General features: G+C 45.0%; 1 protein-coding gene across 1 annotated transcript in view; it reads left to right on the top strand.

Moving 5' to 3' along the window:
* Nucleotides 1-1,462: 1,462 nt before the first annotated feature.
* nsfl1c (NSFL1 (p97) cofactor (p47)) overlaps nt 1,463-18,101 on the top strand; it is a 25,854-nt gene continuing 9,215 nt past the window's right edge. Inside the window, exons 1-7 of the mRNA XM_048549824.2 lie at nt 1,463-1,565; nt 1,852-2,058; nt 10,670-10,767; nt 12,765-12,836; nt 14,096-14,261; nt 15,192-15,284; nt 16,195-16,304. Of these exons, the coding sequence (XP_048405781.1) occupies nt 1,954-2,058; nt 10,670-10,767; nt 12,765-12,836; nt 14,096-14,261; nt 15,192-15,284; nt 16,195-16,304 (644 nt within the window). The 5' untranslated portion in view covers nt 1,463-1,565; nt 1,852-1,953. The remainder of the gene's footprint in view (nt 1,566-1,851; nt 2,059-10,669; nt 10,768-12,764; nt 12,837-14,095; nt 14,262-15,191; nt 15,285-16,194; nt 16,305-18,101) is intronic.

The raw sequence follows: 18,101 nt of genomic DNA, 5'->3' as shown, positions 1-18,101 counted from the left end.
TTAGTCTCTAGTAGAATTATTTTATTCTTTTCCGAGCAGCACATTCAATAAAATGTCAAGGTCTTGGAAAGGGAAGAGAAAAACTTTACAGTTTTACCATGTAGAGGCACTTTGGTTATGTGGAAAGGCCAAAGAAAACAATTATTTTCCTTACAGTAGAGAAGGTTGAGAAGAAATTTGACCAAGGTGTTGAAAATCTTATAGAATTTTGATAAGACAGTGAAAAATTGCATCGGGGCAGAAGGGTATCTCCGAAGGACATATATTGGCAAAAGAATATGAGGCAACATGAGGACTGAAAATTTATGTAGCAAGTTGTTATGGTGTGAAATGCATTGCCTGAAAGGATGATGGAAGTAACTGAATATCAATCTTCAAAGGGTATTGGATAAATCTTTTAAGGGGAAGAATGCAGCACTTTGAGGAAAGAGCAGTGATGTGGACTTAATTCTACAGCATTTACAAAATGCCAGCAGAGGAACATATATAGAATGGCTCATATTGTTATATCATTTTATTACCTGATTCCACGCATCCCTACTAACTATCATAGGAATACAGAAAACTATTTGTGGGAATGTACAGGGGTAGGCATAGTCTAAAATAAATGCCGATCTTAACTCTACACTTAAATTCAGTTGTTTAAGAAGTATTGATTGTTACTTGTTCAGATTTGGGTATTTATATGATGGATTGGCTTAAATGACCTAACTTCAAGCAGTAAATTTTTGAGGTACAGCCAGTATTATTATCTATTCTGTTTGTCGATAGTGATGGAGTCATGTTTGTATATGTTTATTTTGTTTTAACCTTCAACGACAGATTTTAAAAAGAGCTGCTGCAAAATTCTTAGAGACCACTTTCACATTTCCATAATGTCAGCTTAATCCCAAACTTCACAAGGTGCCAAGGATCCTCTTAACCTCTTTTGGATACTCCATAGGAATCAAGTGGTGTCAGTTCTTGCAAGCTTAATAGATTTGGACAATAATTGACTTGTTGCAAGACGTGACTGTGACTTGTAGTCTTCGACTTTGTCCTATGATATTTATGCCTATTGTATCATATGTTCTGATTGACTGAGGATTTTTGCATTCAAACATCAATTACAATAATTTTTAAAAAAACTTTTAATGTGAATGTTTAGTGAAGTCAGGTGTATCGTATATTTTCAGATAACCGCTCCAGATACGTTATGGTATTTGCCATCTTTACCAGTCTGTGGGTAAGGGTTGTTTTGATATTTTACCTCACCCTAATTTGTGAACTCTCAGATTAAAAAAAAACTGCATGCTATCTCTAAACTTAGTTCAATAATTTGTATCAAGCCAACATATTTGTGTCAATTCAGGAATTGTACTATGTTATTTTTAGCACATGTATATTTCTGTACCAATTTGTGGGTTTTAAAATAAAATATGGAAATTTAGTATGCGCTTTAAAAATGACACAGCACAATTCATTTCCCAGATACAGGAGAGAGTAACCCCCAAATATCCAGACAATTTTCCTTGTGCACAATCAGATTGACCAGATCTGCTGTATTTAGGACAGCTGAGTGGCAGGTAATGGCTTGTTCTTTACAGAAACATCTCAATCTGTTGATAATTTATTTGTCAATGTTATTAATCTCAATATATTTCAGTTTAAATAATCCGAATTTTATTCGTGAATTTACACATCAGTACACTGGCTCACTATTCTAGATGTTATCTTAATGTAATCCATAAATTGTGTATTAAATTTGAGCAGAAGAGTGATTTACTAATAAGTAAACCTCAAAAAGCAAGCTAAGTACTTATAATTGCTTCATTTATACCACTACGTTGCAATGTTTGTTGTTCTTTTGAGTTTTATTATATTTGCTGCGAACCGTGGGATAATTTGGTTCCAACCGGAACCTTTGTCCGTGAGATTGTGGGTGGGCGAACAATCTGGTGGTGACTCGGGAAGATGGAGGTGTCAGAGGAAGAAGCTATTCGTAAGTTCGTGACAGTAACAGGAGTTGAGGAGGAGCGGGCTCGCTTCTACTTGGAGTCTGCGGACTGGGACCTGCAGGTAAGGCCGGTGTTTGGGGAGAAGGAAGCGGGAGCGCGGGTTGTCCTCACTTCCAGAATCGGCCTCAAGTTTGGGCCTGTAGCAGTGTCCCGGTAAATGGCGCCGGGTTAGCGCGATTCCCCCCTTTTTTAAATGTGATCCTGTTCCAGGGCCTGCAAAATGCCGCCTGCTGTCGCTCCCTCCCTCTCTCAGCGTGTGTCAGGCCGGGGTTTTTGAGTGGTGATTCAGCAGCTTGTAGCCGCAGTGCGGGAGCCAGTGGGAGGGGTAGATCCGGCCTTAGTGGCCCAAGGACCGTTTACAGGAGATGTTCTGCGATGGATTCAAGTCAGTGGTTCGTGCCTTATGAGCTGTTTGCCCAGTATCATCCAACAAGTGCTTTATACAGCTGAAGAACTTTCTTTGGACCACGTACCAGGTTCCTGACCAGCCGGAAAGTTTCGTTTTAAACTCGGATACCGTTTAGGGGGAAAAAGGATAGGTTTTATTCTGCCGTGAGCCCACACTACATTTTCCGAGTCAACTGTGATTATGAATGTACTAGATAGCAATATCATTATAGGGACAGCAACGACATCAGCATATGACAAAGCTGCATTCTATCATGTAAAGGCAGACATTTATCAGTTAACTCATGAGAAACTGAGGCTTGGGATGCTAACTATCATACACTCTCAATATTCTGATATCTAAAGGTTGGTATGTTATTTCTAAACGTAACTGAGCACAGTTTCTGAACATGACTATCTGTGCTGCTCACAATTGCTATTTAGGGAAGAGGATAAATTCATAGATACTAAACAAAAGCGAGGGCTAAAACTATAATTGTCTAATAATGGTCTTCTGGCGGAGATGTCAGCAGCCTACCTAGTGATGACCAGCCTCAAGATGACGTGCACAGCAGTGAAAACTGGCACAAATTTATCCTTAATGGCAACTTTCCCAGATGTAATATCTGAACCAATAAAAGAACTGAAGATGTTGGAGATCTGAAATTTTTAAAAAGTGCTGGAGAAATTTAACAAGTCTGGGAATATCTGTAAAGAAAAGTTCTTTTTCACAAGTCAAACTGGATTCAATGTTGACTCTTTCTCTCCACGGATGCTGCCAGGTCTGTTGAGTTTCTCCAGCACTTCCTGTTTTTTGTGCGTGATATTTCAACCAGAAAGGTTTCCCAAATTACAGACCACTATGCACTAATCACCTAATTGACTCATTCATTGGAAGATCGTCACCTAACATTTGTTTTGGGTTTTGTCTCGCCTCCTTTAGAATCTCGCAAGTAAATATCTTTATAAATAAGTTAGGTCTAAGCAGGCAAACAGTTCAACGTTAGTATGTTCTTTATGTTTTTAAGTGGTGTAGTTAAACTCTAATACCTCTTCTGTGTGCTAACAGGCTTGATTATTGCCAACCTTTGTCAAAATTCTCTTGAGCTGAAGAAAGATGTGGCTTTTGGGAAGGATAAATTCAATAATTAGGCAAACAGGTTAACAGGACATGAACATGTCAATTAATTGACTGAGACATCCTTATTTGCTGGCCTTGTTACTGGACTGCTGGGAAAACAAATGGGAAAAATCACAAGGAGATTGAATGCACATGGTGCAGTGTTTCAGAACAGAGGTGGATCCTTGTAAAAAAAAAAATCGTCATCCAAGGATACAAATAAAGCTATAATTTCTACTGGAGTGTGTGTTAAAAATGACTCTTAAACTAAGAGTTCAGAATTATATTAGGTTTTGAGTAGATAAATGGTAAAACACTTCATTTTTATGCTGTGCCAACATGGATGTATAAATTTGAGAATATTATGGAGAAAGATGTGACATATGGACATGTATTGTGTTATCAATAGTCCCTGATGTAGAGAACATTAGTCAAATGGAAATGATAAATATTCAAAAAGTGCGAAAATAAAAAGCACAGGAGATGGAAATTATTCAAGTTGACAATTCTAATTGCAAAGCTGACATTCACAATGGTTTAAAAAAAATCTGCTGTGATTGTAAATTTTTTAAAAGAAATGAAGGTGAAACAAAGCTAATCTTTGGAGAAAAGTCCTTTAAACCAGATTATAAAACTTAAACAGTAAAGTTGCAGCTGAAATGATTTGGTCTGAAGAAAATATTTTAGAGCAATTGATTTTAGTCTGTCAACCATGACTATTGTCTGGGATTGTGGAGAGATTTTAAAAATCTTCAGATTATTCTCCAGACTTTGATAGCTTCCTGATACTGTAATTATCAAAGACACTTTGATGACTGGGATGGAGACCTGGAGAAATAGCTTTCTTGTAGAGTTTTCATTGTTTGTGTTTGGTAAATATATGACTGAAAGTTTGTCATTCATTTTTACATAATTTGTGAACTAAGTACATGAAAAGCAAAACCGTACGGTAGCGATCCAAGAGGCAGTCTTTACACTGTTTTGTTGAGTGGATATCACTTGACCTTTCACTGTGCTTTAGTTCTGACTGACAGAAAGTGTTGACTGAAAGTCCGTGGGCATCAGTTATTTTCAATAAAAACGATTGTTCATCATCTCTTAACCTAAAAAGTCAATAACAGTAGGGTATTTGACAATGAGATATCACTAATCACTCAAGACATTTCTCCAACCCCACCCCTGTCTGCTTTCCGGAGAGACCACTCTCTCTGTGACTCCCTTGTTCACTCCACACTGCCCTCCAACCCCACCACACCCGGCACCTTCCCCTGCAACCGCAGGAAATGCTACACTTGCCCCCACACCTCCTCCCTCACCCCTATCCCAGGCCCCAAGATGACATTCCACATTAAGCAGAGGTTCACCTGCACATCTGCCAATGTGGTATACTGCATCCACTGTACCCGGTGTGGCCTCCTCTATATTGGGGAAACCAAGCGGAGGCTTGGAGACCGCTTTGCAGAACACCTCCGCTCAGTTCGCAACAAACAACTGCACCTCCCAGTCGCAAACCATTTCCACTCCCCCTCCCATTCTCTAGATGACATGTCCGTCATGGGCCTCCTGCAGTGCCACAATGATGCCACCCGAAGGTTGCAGGAACAGCAACTCATATTCCGCCTGGGAACCCTGCAGCCTAATGGTATCAATGTGGACTTCACCAGTTTCAAAATCTCCCCTTCCCCTACTGCAAACCTAAACCAGCCCAGTTCGACCCCTCCCCCCACTGCACCGCACAACCGGCCCATCCCCCCCCCCGCCCCCCCCCCGCCCCCCCCGCCCCCCCCCCCGCCCCCCCGCCCCCCCATCTCTCTCCCCCCCATCTCTCTCCCCCCCATCTCTCTCCCCCCGCCATCTCCCTCCCCCCCCATCTCCCCCCCCCCCATCTCCCCCCCCCATCTCTCTTCCCCCCCCATCTCTCTTCCCCCCCATCTCTCTTCCCCCCCCATCTCTCTTCCCCCCCATCTCTCTTCCCCCCCATCTCTCTCCCCCCCCCCCATCTCTCTCCCCCCCCCCCATCTCTCTCCCCCCCCCCCCATCTCTCTCCCCCCCCCCATCTCTCTCCCCCCCCCCCATCTCTCTCCCCCCCCCCCATCTCTCTCCCCCCCCCCCATCTCTCTCCCCCCCCCCCATCTCTCTTCCCCCCCCCCATCTCTCTTCCCCCCCATCTCTCTTCCCCCCCCCACTCTCTCCCCCCCATCTCTCTTCCCCCCCATCTCTCTCCCCCCCCATCTCTCTCCCCCCCCATCTCTCTCCCCCCCCATCTCTCTCCCCCCCCCATCTCTCTCCCCCCCCCATCTCTCTCCCCCCCCCCATCTCTCTCCCCCCCCCATCTCTCTCCCCCCCCCATCTCTCTCCCCCCCCATCTCTCTCCCCCCCCCATCTCTCTCCCCCCCCCATCTCTCTCCCCCCCCATCTCTCTCCCCCCCCCCATCTCTCTCCCCCCCCCATCTCTCTCCCCCCCCCCATCTCTCTCCCCCCCCATCTCTCTCCCCCCCCATCTCTCTCCCCCCCCATCTCTCTCCCCCCCCCATCTCTCTCCCCCCCCCATCTCTCTCCCCCCCCCATCTCTCCCCCCCCCATCTCTCTCCCCCCCATCTCTCCCCCCCATCTCTCTCCCCCCCCATCTCTCTCCCCCCCCCATCTCTCTCCCCCCCCATCTCTCTCCCCCCCCATCTCTCTCCCCCCCATCTCTCTCCCCCCCCATCTCTCTCCCCCCCCCATCTCTCTCCCCCCCCATCTCTCTCCCCCCCCCATCTCTCTCCCCCCCCCATCTCTCCCCCCCCCCCCATCTCTCCCCCCCCCCCATCTCTCCCCCCCCCCCATCTCTCCCCCCCCCCCATCTCTCTCCCCCCCCCCCATCTCTCTCCCCCCCCCCCATCTCTCTCCCCCCCCCCCATCTCTCTCCCCCCCCCCCATCTCTCTCCCCCCCCCCCATCTCTCTCCCCCCCCCCCATCTCTCTCCCCCCCCCCCATCTCTCTCCCCCCCCCCCCATCTCTCTCCCCCCCCCCCCATCTCTCTCCCCCCCCCCATCTCTCTCCCCCCCCCCCATCTCTCTCCCCCCCCCCCATCTCTCTCCCCCCCCCCATCTCTCTCCCCCCCCCCATCTCTCTCCCCCCCCCCATCTCTCTCCCCCCCCCCATCTCTCTCCCCCCCCCCCATCTCTCTCCCCCCCCCCCATCTCTCTCCCCCCCCCCATCTCTCTCCCCCCCCCCATCTCTCTCCCCCCCCCCCATCTCTCTCCCCCCCCCCCATCTCTCTCCCCCCCCCCCCATCTCTCTCCCCCCCCCCCATCTCTCTCCCCCCCCCCATCTCTCTCCCCCCCCCCCCATCTCTCTCCCCCCCCCCCATCTCTCTCCCCCCCCCATCTCTCTCCCCCCCCATCTCTCTCCCCCCCCCATCTCTCTCCCCCCCCCATCTCTCTCCCCCCCCCATCTCTCTCCCCCCCCCATCTCTCTCCCCCCCCCATCTCTCTCCCCCCCCATCTCTCTCCCCCCCCATCTCTCTCCCCCCCCATCTCTCTCCCCCCCCATCTCTCTCCCCCCCCATCTCTCTCCCCCCCCCATCTCTCTCCCCCCCCCATCTCTCTCCCCCCCCCATCTCTCTCCCCCCCCCATCTCTCTCCCCCCCCCCATCTCTCTCCCCCCCCCCATCTCTCTCCCCCCCCCCATCTCTCTCCCCCCCCCCATCTCTCTCCCCCCCCCCCATCTCTCTCCCCCCCATCTCTCCCCCCCCCATCTCTCTCCCCCCCCCATCTCTCTCCCCCCCCCATCTCTCTCCCCCCCCCATCTCTCTCCCCCCCCCATCCCCCCCCCCATCCCCATCCCCATCCTCATCCCCATCCCCCCCATCCCATCCCCCCCATCCCATCTCCCCCATCCCATCCCCCCCCCCCCATCCCATCTCCCCCCCCATCCCATCTCCCCCCCCATCCCATCCCCCCCCCATCCCATCCCCCCCCCATCCCATCTCCCCCCCCATCCCATCTCCCCCCCCCCATCCCATCTCCCCCCCCCATCCCATCTCCCCCCCCCATCCCATCTCCCCCCCCCCCATCCCATCTCCCCCCCCCCATCCCATCTCCCCCCCCCATCCCATCTCCCCCCCCCATCCCATCTCCCCCCCCCCATCCCATCTCCCCCCCCCCATCCCATCTCCCCCCCCCCATCCCATCTCCCCCCCCCATCCCATCTCCCCCCCCCATCCCATCTCCCCCCCCATCCCATCTCCCCCCCCCCATCCCATCTCCCCCCCCCCATCCCATCTCCCCCCCCCCATCCCATCTCCCCCCCCCATCCCATCTCCCCCCCCCATCCCATCTTCCCCCCCCCCATCCCATCTCCCCCCCCCCATCCCATCTCCCCCCCCCCATCCCATCTCCCCCCCCCCATCCCATCTCCCCCCCCCCCATCCCATCTCCCCCCCCCCATCCCATCTCCCCCCCCCCATCCCATCTCCCCCCCCCCCATCCCATCTCCCCCCCCCCCATCCCATCTCCCCCCCCCCCATCCCATCTCCCCCCCCCCCCATCCCATCTCCCCCCCCCCCCCATCCCATCTCCCCCCCCCCCCCCATCCCATCTCCCCCCCCCCATCCCATCTCCCCCCCCCCCATCCCATCTCCCCCCCCCATCCCAAAACCAGTCCAACCTGTCTCTGCCTCCCTAACCAGTTCTTCCTCTCACCCATCCCTTCCTCCCACCCCAAGCCGCACCCCCATCTACCTGCTAACCTCATCCCACCTCCTTGACCTGTCCGTCTTCCCTGGACTGACCTATCCCCTCCCTACCTACCCACCTATACTCTCTCCACCTATCTTCTTTTCTCTCCATCTTTGGTCCGCCTCCCCCTCTCTCCCTATTTATTCCAGTTCCCTCTCCCCATCCCCCTCTCTGATGAAGGGTCTAGGCCCGAAACGTCAGCTTTTGTGCTCCTGAGATGCTGCTTGGCCTGCTGTGTTCATCCAGCCTCACATTTTGTTATCACTAATGAACATTGTCTTGTTCTGACCCAATGTAACACTTGACAGTAAGAATTATTGGATGCTGGTTGAATTCACTTTTTCTTTCCTGGAACATTGAGGCCGCTTGAAGCATTTTCCTGATATCACCATTACTATAATCAGCGAATTGCACAGTGTGTGAATGATTCAGTGACCACCTGTTCTGTAGGCACACTGAATTACTAGTTTAATTTTTGCAGATTAGTCATTCAGACCTCTTTAGCCATGTTAGATTTTAATCTTTTTTTGAAAGGAGTGTGATTTTGGGTTGGACAATGCATGCGTTGAATTGACAAGTTTAATAAATGAATTCTGTTTTGGGGCCAGATAAAATTTAGCCGTAGATTGCTAACAGTTGGGAATAGTTATGCCGAACATAACATCAGTTGCTTTTAGTTCCTAATTCATGCTTTTTGAATATGAACAATATGTTCAGCTGTGCAAATCATGGAAGCACAATCAATAAGCTAACTATTTCATCTTCATTTTAGATGTCTTGAATATTCCACGGGGGGGCAATATGGTCTAAAGGAATTCTGCCTGGGCTCCTGTCATTTTTATATTAAACATTAAATGAACGTTTTTGTGTAACAACAATAAATTTAATTTGACACTAAACCCCACCTCTTCCTCCATTACATTGAAGACTGTATCGGCACCGCCTCATGCTCCTGAGAGGAGCTTAAACAGTTCATCCACTTTACCAATAACTTGCACCCCAACCTCAAATTCACCTGGACCATCTCCAACACATCCCTCCCCTTCCTAGACCTCTTTGTCTCCATCTCAGGCAACCACCAGCAACTGATATCCATTTCAAGCCCACCAACTCCCACAGCTACCTGGAATACCCCTCCTCCCACCCACCTTCCGTCAAAAATTCCATTCCCAATTCCTTCGCCTCTGCCTCATCTGCTCCCAGGATGAGGCATTCCACTCCCGTACATCCCAGATGTCCTTGTTCTTTTAAGGATTACAATTCCCCCCCCCCCACGCGCACACGCACACGCGTGCGTGCTCAAGAACACGCTTGACCGTGTCTCCTGCATTTCCCGTAACTCATCCCTCACGCTGTCCGCGCAATACCCGCCAAAAGAGAATCCCCCTTGTCCTTACATACCACCCCACCAGCCTCCAAATACAACTGACACTTCTGCCATCTACAATCCAACCCCACCACCAAAGACATTTTTTCCATTCCCACCCTTGTCTGCCTTCTGGAAAGACAACTCTCTCTGGGACTCCCTAGCCTGCTCCACACTCCCATCCAACCCCACCACACCCAGCACCTTCCCCTGCAACCGCAGGAAGTGCTACACTGGCCCTCACCCACATCCCAGGCCCCAAGATGACTTTCCACATCAAGCAGATGTTCACCTGCATATCTGCAAATGTAGCATATTGCATCCGCTGTACCCAATGTGGCTTCCTCTACATTGGGGAAACCAAGCGGAGGCTTGGGGATTGCTTTGCAGAACACCTACACTCAGCTCGCAACAAACAACTGCACCTCCCAGTCGTGAACCATTTCAGCTCCCTCTCGCATTCCTTAGACGTCATGTCCATCCTGGGCCTCTTGCAGTGCCACAAAGATGCCACCTGAAGGTTGCAGGAACAGCAACTCATATTCCGTTTGGGAACCCTGCACCCCAATGGCATCAATATGGATTTCACAAGCTTCAAAATCTCCCGTCCCTCCGACTGCATCCCAAAACCAGCCCAGCTCGTTCCCACTTCCCTAACCTGTTCTTCCTCTCACCTATCTCCTCCTCCCACCTCAAGCCGCACCTCCATTCCCGAACTCCTAACCTCATCCCGCCCCCTTGACCTGTCCGTCCTCCCCGGACTGACCTATCTCCTCCCTACCTCCCCATCTACACTCACCTCTACAGGCTCCGTCCCCGCCCCTTTATCTTGTCTGTCTCCTCTCCACCTATCTTCTCTTCTATCCATTTTCGATCTACCTCCTCCCTCTCCCTGTTTATTTCAGAACCCTCTCCCCACCCCTCTTCTCTGATGAAGGGTCTAGGCCCGAAACGTCAGCTTTTATGCTCCTAAGATGCTGCTTGGCCTGCTGTGTTCATCCAGCTCCACACTTTGTTATCTCGGATTCTCCAGCATCTGCAGTTCCCATTATCTCCAATATTGTGCGTTTGGTTGCAGCTTGCCCTGGGCAGCTTTTATGAAGAAGGTGGTGACGATGATGTGATAACTCTTCCACAACCTGAACCCAGTACAGGTTCGAGAACGGTAGCACAAAGGTGAGGGTCTTGTGTTTTTGTTTGTTTATACTTTCCAACTTTACTATTTCCCTCTATCCTCTCTTTAGCTTTTGATATCATACTGAATTTTAGTTCACTGCTGTATCTGCTTTTGGTCCAATTGCTTAATTCATGTGTGAATCCCCAGTGAGAGTTAGTAGTTTGACTTTAATATTCCATTAATTTCTAACAGTGATGGACTGATGACCAGGTTCTTGCATCTAAGTAGGAGCAAAAATAGAAGTTGCTGGAAAAGCTCAGCAGGTCTGGCAGCATTTGTGAAGAAAAAAAATCAGTTAATCAGAAGGTTCTGAGAAAGGGTAACTGGACCCAAAACATTTACTCTGATTTTTTTTTTCTTCACAGATGCTGCCAGACCTGCTGAGCTTTCTAAGCAACTTCTGGTTTTGTTGATCATTTACAGCAAGTGCAGTTCTTTCTGTTTTTATATTGCAGCTAAGTAGCCTGGTAGAGCAAAATGTTTTATCCTTGCACTACAGCTTAAAATTGTTGTAATTAAGAATGTCCCACTCATGTAGCAAGGTCGCTAGTTGGAAATTAAAACTAGTGATAGAGGTAGAAGTGTTTGCTCCTTTAACTATTGCTGACAAAAGTGTACTCTTTACTCATAGCAGATGTCAAACATTGAGAAAATTAAACCTTTTTCTTCCACCACAGATATTTTGTTACAATTAAAACAATATAACAAAACACACATTCAGGTTTTTGTTCCATCCCATGAACTTGTATTTCACAGCTGTATGTACTCATTACCACTCAAATTTGAAACCTTTCATGTGCTGCGTGACTTTTGATTTGTTTTCACGTTAATGTTGTGGTCATCTTTGTGTTTAATAACAGTCTTGAGGCTGAAAGTAATGATGGAGCTGCCAGGTTTTATCTTTAACAGGTTGCAGGGCAAAATTTGATTTTAGTGGCCAAGAGCACAAATGCTAATTATAATATAATCAGTTGTGTGTTTCCAAACAATTGTTGGTTACTGAAGTTGTGCAGATCCTGTGGAAAACAAAGAGTTTTTTTTTAAATGTCCCTGATTTGAGCAGTTGGTAATGTAAGCATATTGGGATAGCTTAGAATGCTGATGTGTTTGATTATTTTATTTGTCCTTGTGGCTGTTTTCTCTTTCTAAACATTCTGTGCTTCAGTATTTTTCATTTCGTGCTGGATTTTACTTTCTGCTACTGTAATTATCTTTTTTAACTGTAATCTTACCGTAATTGTCTTTTTTTTTTGCTGTCATCTGCCTTAGCTGCTGTATCCAGAAATGACTTATTTGTATGTGGTGTGATGCCATGACACTGCACTTCCTTAAAAATCCTATCACCTGGCAATTGTCAGTTGCCTTGCTGAGCGATGCCTCTGGGATACCAGAACAGTTGACAAGCTTTTTTTTTGAAAAAATTAATCTGTGTCCGAGCAGGGCACTTAGGTTATTTGTAAGACTAAGTGCTTTAATAGTTCATCCTGTAAGGGATCTAAAAGGAAGAAAAATAGGCATTGTTCTGGGGTAGATTGTGTTTACACCTTGGTATTGGGGGAGGGGGAGTGGAATCGAGCAAGAAATTGCCCATGTAAGTACAGATGTTATGAACCATCATCTTGAAGACACCACCATTAGCACTAAATGTGTTTTTATTAAGTAGCATATAATTTAACAGCCCTCACCTGTCATATTTTGCTGTTTATTTATGTCAAATAAAATATGTTTAATGACTCACTGTTTAATTTTTATCTGGCTACTGCTGTGCTTCAAGTATGTGTTCAAATGATCTTTGTGGTGTAAACACATGTTTAATGTCCTAGCTATCTTTAACTTCTTCCTTGGAGGAAAGTCGGAATAAATCAGCTTTTCTTTTGGTTAATAAAGGATATTTATGGTATTATACCATATTTGTTTGACAGTCACAAGCAAATAATCAGATAAAATGTCCTTTATCTAATTTATAGTAATCTACCTCCTATATTTTAAATTATAGTGATGCCAGAGTAACCTCATTCAGAGATTTATGGCAAGAAGAGAAAGATGACGAAGATGACGAGGGCCAAAGGTTTGCAGATCAATGAATTTCTCAACAGGAATCTTGTCTTTCTATACAATGCATTTTTCCATATTGAACCAAATCAATTAATATTTTCTTATGATTTCTACAAGATGGATGAATATTTAAGAAGAAATTCATGCATTATATTGCATGTAAATGGATAGCTCCAGCAAAGAGCAAACTTGAACACAATGGTCCAAATGGCCTTCTGCCCTTTATCAATTTATGATTTGAAGTGTTTGCGGTACAGATAGTTAACATAGTTGTTCCAAGTTCCAATTGAATTTGATACATTAGTGAGCTCTGTATCCAGTAAAGGCATAACAGAGAATGTCCTGGGAAGCTATTCTAATTTACTACTTTTAGTGTTAATTGTATATACTTGTAAAATTCTGCTACTTGATTCCCTTCATCTTTGGGATGGTTGTCACTGTTGAATTTTATCAGCCAGTTGGGAATGTGCCCCGTTATTAACTGAGCTTCCAGCCTCTTCGTAGAATGTGCAGTTGGACAATAAAAATTAACTATGTGCTATACCTTGTCCGTTTAACTTAAGTGGATCAAACTGGCCCTCTTTGAGAAGGTGCAATGGAACGCAGGCTTCTGTTTCGAGTGGAATAGAGTACCAGGTGGAGAGAAGCCTATTCATCCAATGCCCCCCAAAGGAAACCAGAAAGACCTTCTGCAATTCTCAGACACTGGAGCTACTCTGCTGGCAGTAATCACAGTCTCCTCTGTGGTGCTGTTGAATGCATTTCCAGGCTTGGATTGACATGCAGTTCTCACTAAGTAAGAAGTTTGACCCAGGACCTTTTATTCTAGGAGAAGGCCTGCCCATGTCCTCCCTAACCGGTATGTGATTCGATGTACCTTCCTTAGAGGAGGCAGCACCAGTCACTCTGGCCATACAGCATGCTGTTGAGCTCCTCCCCCATGCCTCTACGAAATGTTGTCTTTATTGAGACCTCAACTGTGTGAACTGTACAGTTCTAATAATTATTTAATGCTTCTTAGGTCCTCATGCAAATGTAATTTGAGGCATTCAGTTCATTGGTTAATCTTGTCACAGTAAAAGTGACAATTACATAATGCCCCTTTGTTAGAAAGGAGATGAATATCACCTCTGAAATCTGAAGAATGCTACTGAACAATTTGTACTGAAAGGAAAAAGAATGTATTCATCAATACAGTACTGAAAACATAAAGCTGATTATAGCCTCAAGGGAACATATGTTCGATGATTATGTGTATTTTTAATTTCAAAGGTTTTATGCTGGTGGATCTGAAAGAAGTGGACAGCAAATCGTTGGTCCTCCAAAAAAGAAGAATTCCAATGAATTAGTAGAAGATCTGTTTAAAGGGGCAAAAGAGCATGGTGCAGTTGCAGTCGAACGAACTGGCAAGAGTCCTGGAGAATCCAGCAAGTCTAAAGTATGTATGCTATTAAAAGCCACCAGGCAGAGTTTCAGGCTGACTTGGAGGCCTGTGACTTCCGAGCCCGAGCCCTTCATCACAGCAACTGGGCTGGTAGTCGTTTTGAAGAATGAAGTGCTTGTCCTTTTGCAGCCCCCCCCCCCCACCTTGCTGTACTTTTTCCTGGCTTATTCTCAAGTTATTCCCATTCTAATTATAGCAGTAAATGTTCTAGTGGTTCTAATTGATCTATAAAAAATTATTTAAAATTGAGGATGTATTTTAAAATTGTTCATGCAGGTAGATCTACTGTGCACAGATATGCCACTGACACTGTACTCCAGGTGCCAGAGATCCTAGGTATAAATGCTTATGAGAATATTTGAGTTAAACTAGTAATGATTTTTGAAGCGTATTTGGATATACAGCCTTTTTTGAATGCCTTCCTCATCACCTCTTTAAAAGAATAGTAGGCTTTCAATGGTGCATCAAATTAAGATCGCCAGTTCACCCAAAACACTGCTGTCTGCATCGTACTCCATGTTAACTCTTCCTCCCAATCACTACATTCATTTTGGACGTACCTCTTGCATGGATGCTTTAGCAGTACAGTGGTGCAGATTTAATAAAACCACTCACTCACAGGTCAGTTCGCCATTCTGTAATGTTTGTTAATTCCAGGAGTTTTAACTGTAAAGCTGTATTTGTGTGCTGTATGCAGTCAGCATACACTTAGTTGTTGAGTTGGCAATAAACACAGCCTTGTTAATATATTAAATTTCAGTGAAGTACTGTGGATGATAAGAATATTAACATTCTTTTTGGTATGGATGTTGTAGTTTAACGATTTTAACCTTTTGACTTTGACATAAAGTAACAAACCACATAGTCAAATAAAACCTTTCTTTAACGGTACTAAGCTGTGATATTTTTTTCTCTGTTTTAAAGCCATTTGGTGGTGGTGGTTATCGTTTAGGAGCAACTGAAGGAGAACAATCTGCGTATGTTACTGGAGAAAGGAGACTAGAGACAGCACAAGATGTGAGTTTTCAAAGAAGGTGCATTCTGGCGTTAGTGTAATTTTAAGTTTATATATAATCAGAGTGGAAAAGCTTCCCATGTGTTCATGGAATTAATGTTTATGGTAATTGTTTTTCAGATTAAAGAAGTCATGGCTGCACGGGTTTAAGTAACTGTGACATGGGGAAATAGTAGAAACAGATCCTTATTAAATTGCTAATATGGATTTTTTAAAATAGTCTTTACTGAATTAGGTAGTTGATTACCCTATGAATAATAAATTTCCTTTGAAACTATTTGAAGAGTTGAAATATTTGCAAAATTATTCTCCATTTCTTCCCCTAATGTCACAATAACAGGTTCATTTCACAGCAGTGTAAAATACATTCTGATTATGTCAAAATATCTCTGAACTGATTCCTAGCCAGCTTTAAGTCAAGTGTTTGTTTCAATTTTAGACCTTTTCCCTAAAGGAGTAGCTCATTTTGTTTTTGTCGAACCCAAAAATAGTCAGTTATGAACATAGTTTCTAGCCTACACCTGTAACGATTACTGTATCTCTGTAAAAAGAGGAAGAAATAAATTGAATGCAGTTCTTCAGTGATGATTGTTTGATGTTGAGGTGAGCGCTAAATTAAACTTGGAGTCTTGCTTTGTTTTATTTCCAGCTATTGCTGTCATTATCCAATTGAAGCCTAATATAATCAGGATTGTTACTGAGACTCAGGCCACGACATCATCACGAGTATAGGGTGGTGATGTAACCTTTTTACAAGAACTTGAAATTAGTTATGTGAAACTTTACACTTGAAAGTGTTGACAGTTAAACAAGGAACCAATTTAACTGTCAGTCATAACTGAATGATTTAGATTGTACTGTTTACAAAAAGCCTGCACTAGATTCCAGCTAACTCTGAATACTGTTCAACAGGTTCATGTTATCCTGAAACTTTGGAAAAGTGGTTTTAGTGTTGATGATGGTGAGCTGAGAAATTACACTGATCCTGCCAATGCCCAGTTCCTGGAAGCTATTAGGCGAGGGTAAGTGACCTATTTCAATAATAGTTATAAGTGGCACCATTGGTGTCCAGTTATGTATTTTACTCTTGTTAAGTATATTTATTACACATATTCGTGAAATGTGGAGAAAAGTTTGAGATGAATAACATGGTAACTTGTTACAAAAGACACAACTTTCTGTAAGTATGTCATTCCAGTGGCAGTAGGGGTCACTGCATGAACTAATGAGTTTAGATTTGTTGTCACCGGCATTAACTGATAGCAGTGCTCATTATTTCAGTCTAGTTCTGTTAACAAAGGAACAGGAGGGACCCATTCAGTTCACAAGTCTGTTCTACCATTGAATAAGATTGTAGGTGATCTGTACCTTGACTCAATCCACAGTGTTGGCTCCATTATCTTTTATAATTTTGATGTGGAGGTGCCAGTTTTGGACTAGGGTGGAAGAGGTCAGAAATCACACAACGCCAGGCGATAATCCAACAGGTTTATTTGAAAACACAAGCTTTCAGAGCCTGTCTCCTCCTACGGGTGTTAGTGAGAGAAGTAGTGTCAGACACAGAATTTATAAGTAAAAGATCAAAGGGTCACTGATGAGGATGCATTAAACAAACCTAAGATGCTGTTAAATCTTTAATCAGTTAGAAGGTTTTAGTTGATTAATACGTATATGTAAATCCCCAAATTCCTTTCAAGTCACTGTTCTGAAAGAATGAAAGGTTTGATCAGTGTAAAGAAGAGGTGACATTTTAGGTCAAACAGTGCATGTTGGGTGCGAAGCCTTGTTAAGAATCTGTGTTTTGGTTTGGAGTCAGACTGGTTTTGTTTCTAAATTAGGGATTTATAAAATGATATATTGACTGTCTATAAATTGTGCTTTTTGAACAAAGTAGAATATATCTGGAAATACAAATTCACTCCATAGAATCGTGTGTGTGTGTGTGTGTGTGTGTGTGTGTCATACATATTAATCAATTAAAACTCTCAATGATTAAAGATTTAACAGCAGCTCTGGTTTGTTTAATATGTTCTCATCAGTGGTGTGGGATCATTTGATTTTTTACTTACAAATTCTGTGTCTGATGCTACCTCTGTCACTAACACCTGGAGGAGGAGAGAGGCTCCACAAGCTTATGTTTTCAAATAAACCTGTTGGACTATAACCTGGTGTTGTCACTTTCTGACCTTTAACAACTGTGTCTGAAAATGTTGAGTTCCAAACGTCTCTCACTTTTTGTGTACAGAAGTGTTTCCTAACTTCTGCCCAGCATGGATTGGCTCTGACTTTGTAAGGTTATGTTCCCTTCTCCTAGACTTCTTTACTAGTAGAAATATTTCTCTCTACACTTGAAATTCCCTTCAAAATCCGAAAAAACTCAATCAAGAGAACTCTTAACCTTCAATAATCGACTACAGTCTATTTTAGATAATCTCTTAAATCTGAACTTTTGTTATTTCAAAATTCGGTGTGGAGCTGGATGAACACAGGCCAGGCAGCATTAGAGGAGCGGAAAGTTGATGTTTCGGGTCAGAACCCTTCTTGAGAAACGCATTCTGAAGAAGGATCCTGACCCAAAATGACAACTTTCCTGCTCCTCTGCTGCCTGGCCTGTCATTAACTCTGATTTTTTTTCTTCACAGATGGTACCAGACCTGCTGAGCTTTTCCACAAATAAGTATACACAGTGGCCTCTTGGGGTATTACTTGTACAAGTTAACATGTATTTTTTAGATACATTTGTTTTATCTAAAGTGAATGCATGTTAGTTATGCTTTAAACCAAACTCTCAATTAACATTGAGAATTATAATCTTCTGA

This window comes from Stegostoma tigrinum, chromosome 19 (assembly GCF_030684315.1).
Source record: "Stegostoma tigrinum isolate sSteTig4 chromosome 19, sSteTig4.hap1, whole genome shotgun sequence".
Classification (NCBI taxonomy): domain Eukaryota; kingdom Metazoa; phylum Chordata; class Chondrichthyes; order Orectolobiformes; family Stegostomatidae; genus Stegostoma; species Stegostoma tigrinum.
This window is presented reverse-complemented; position numbering and strand designations above follow the sequence as displayed.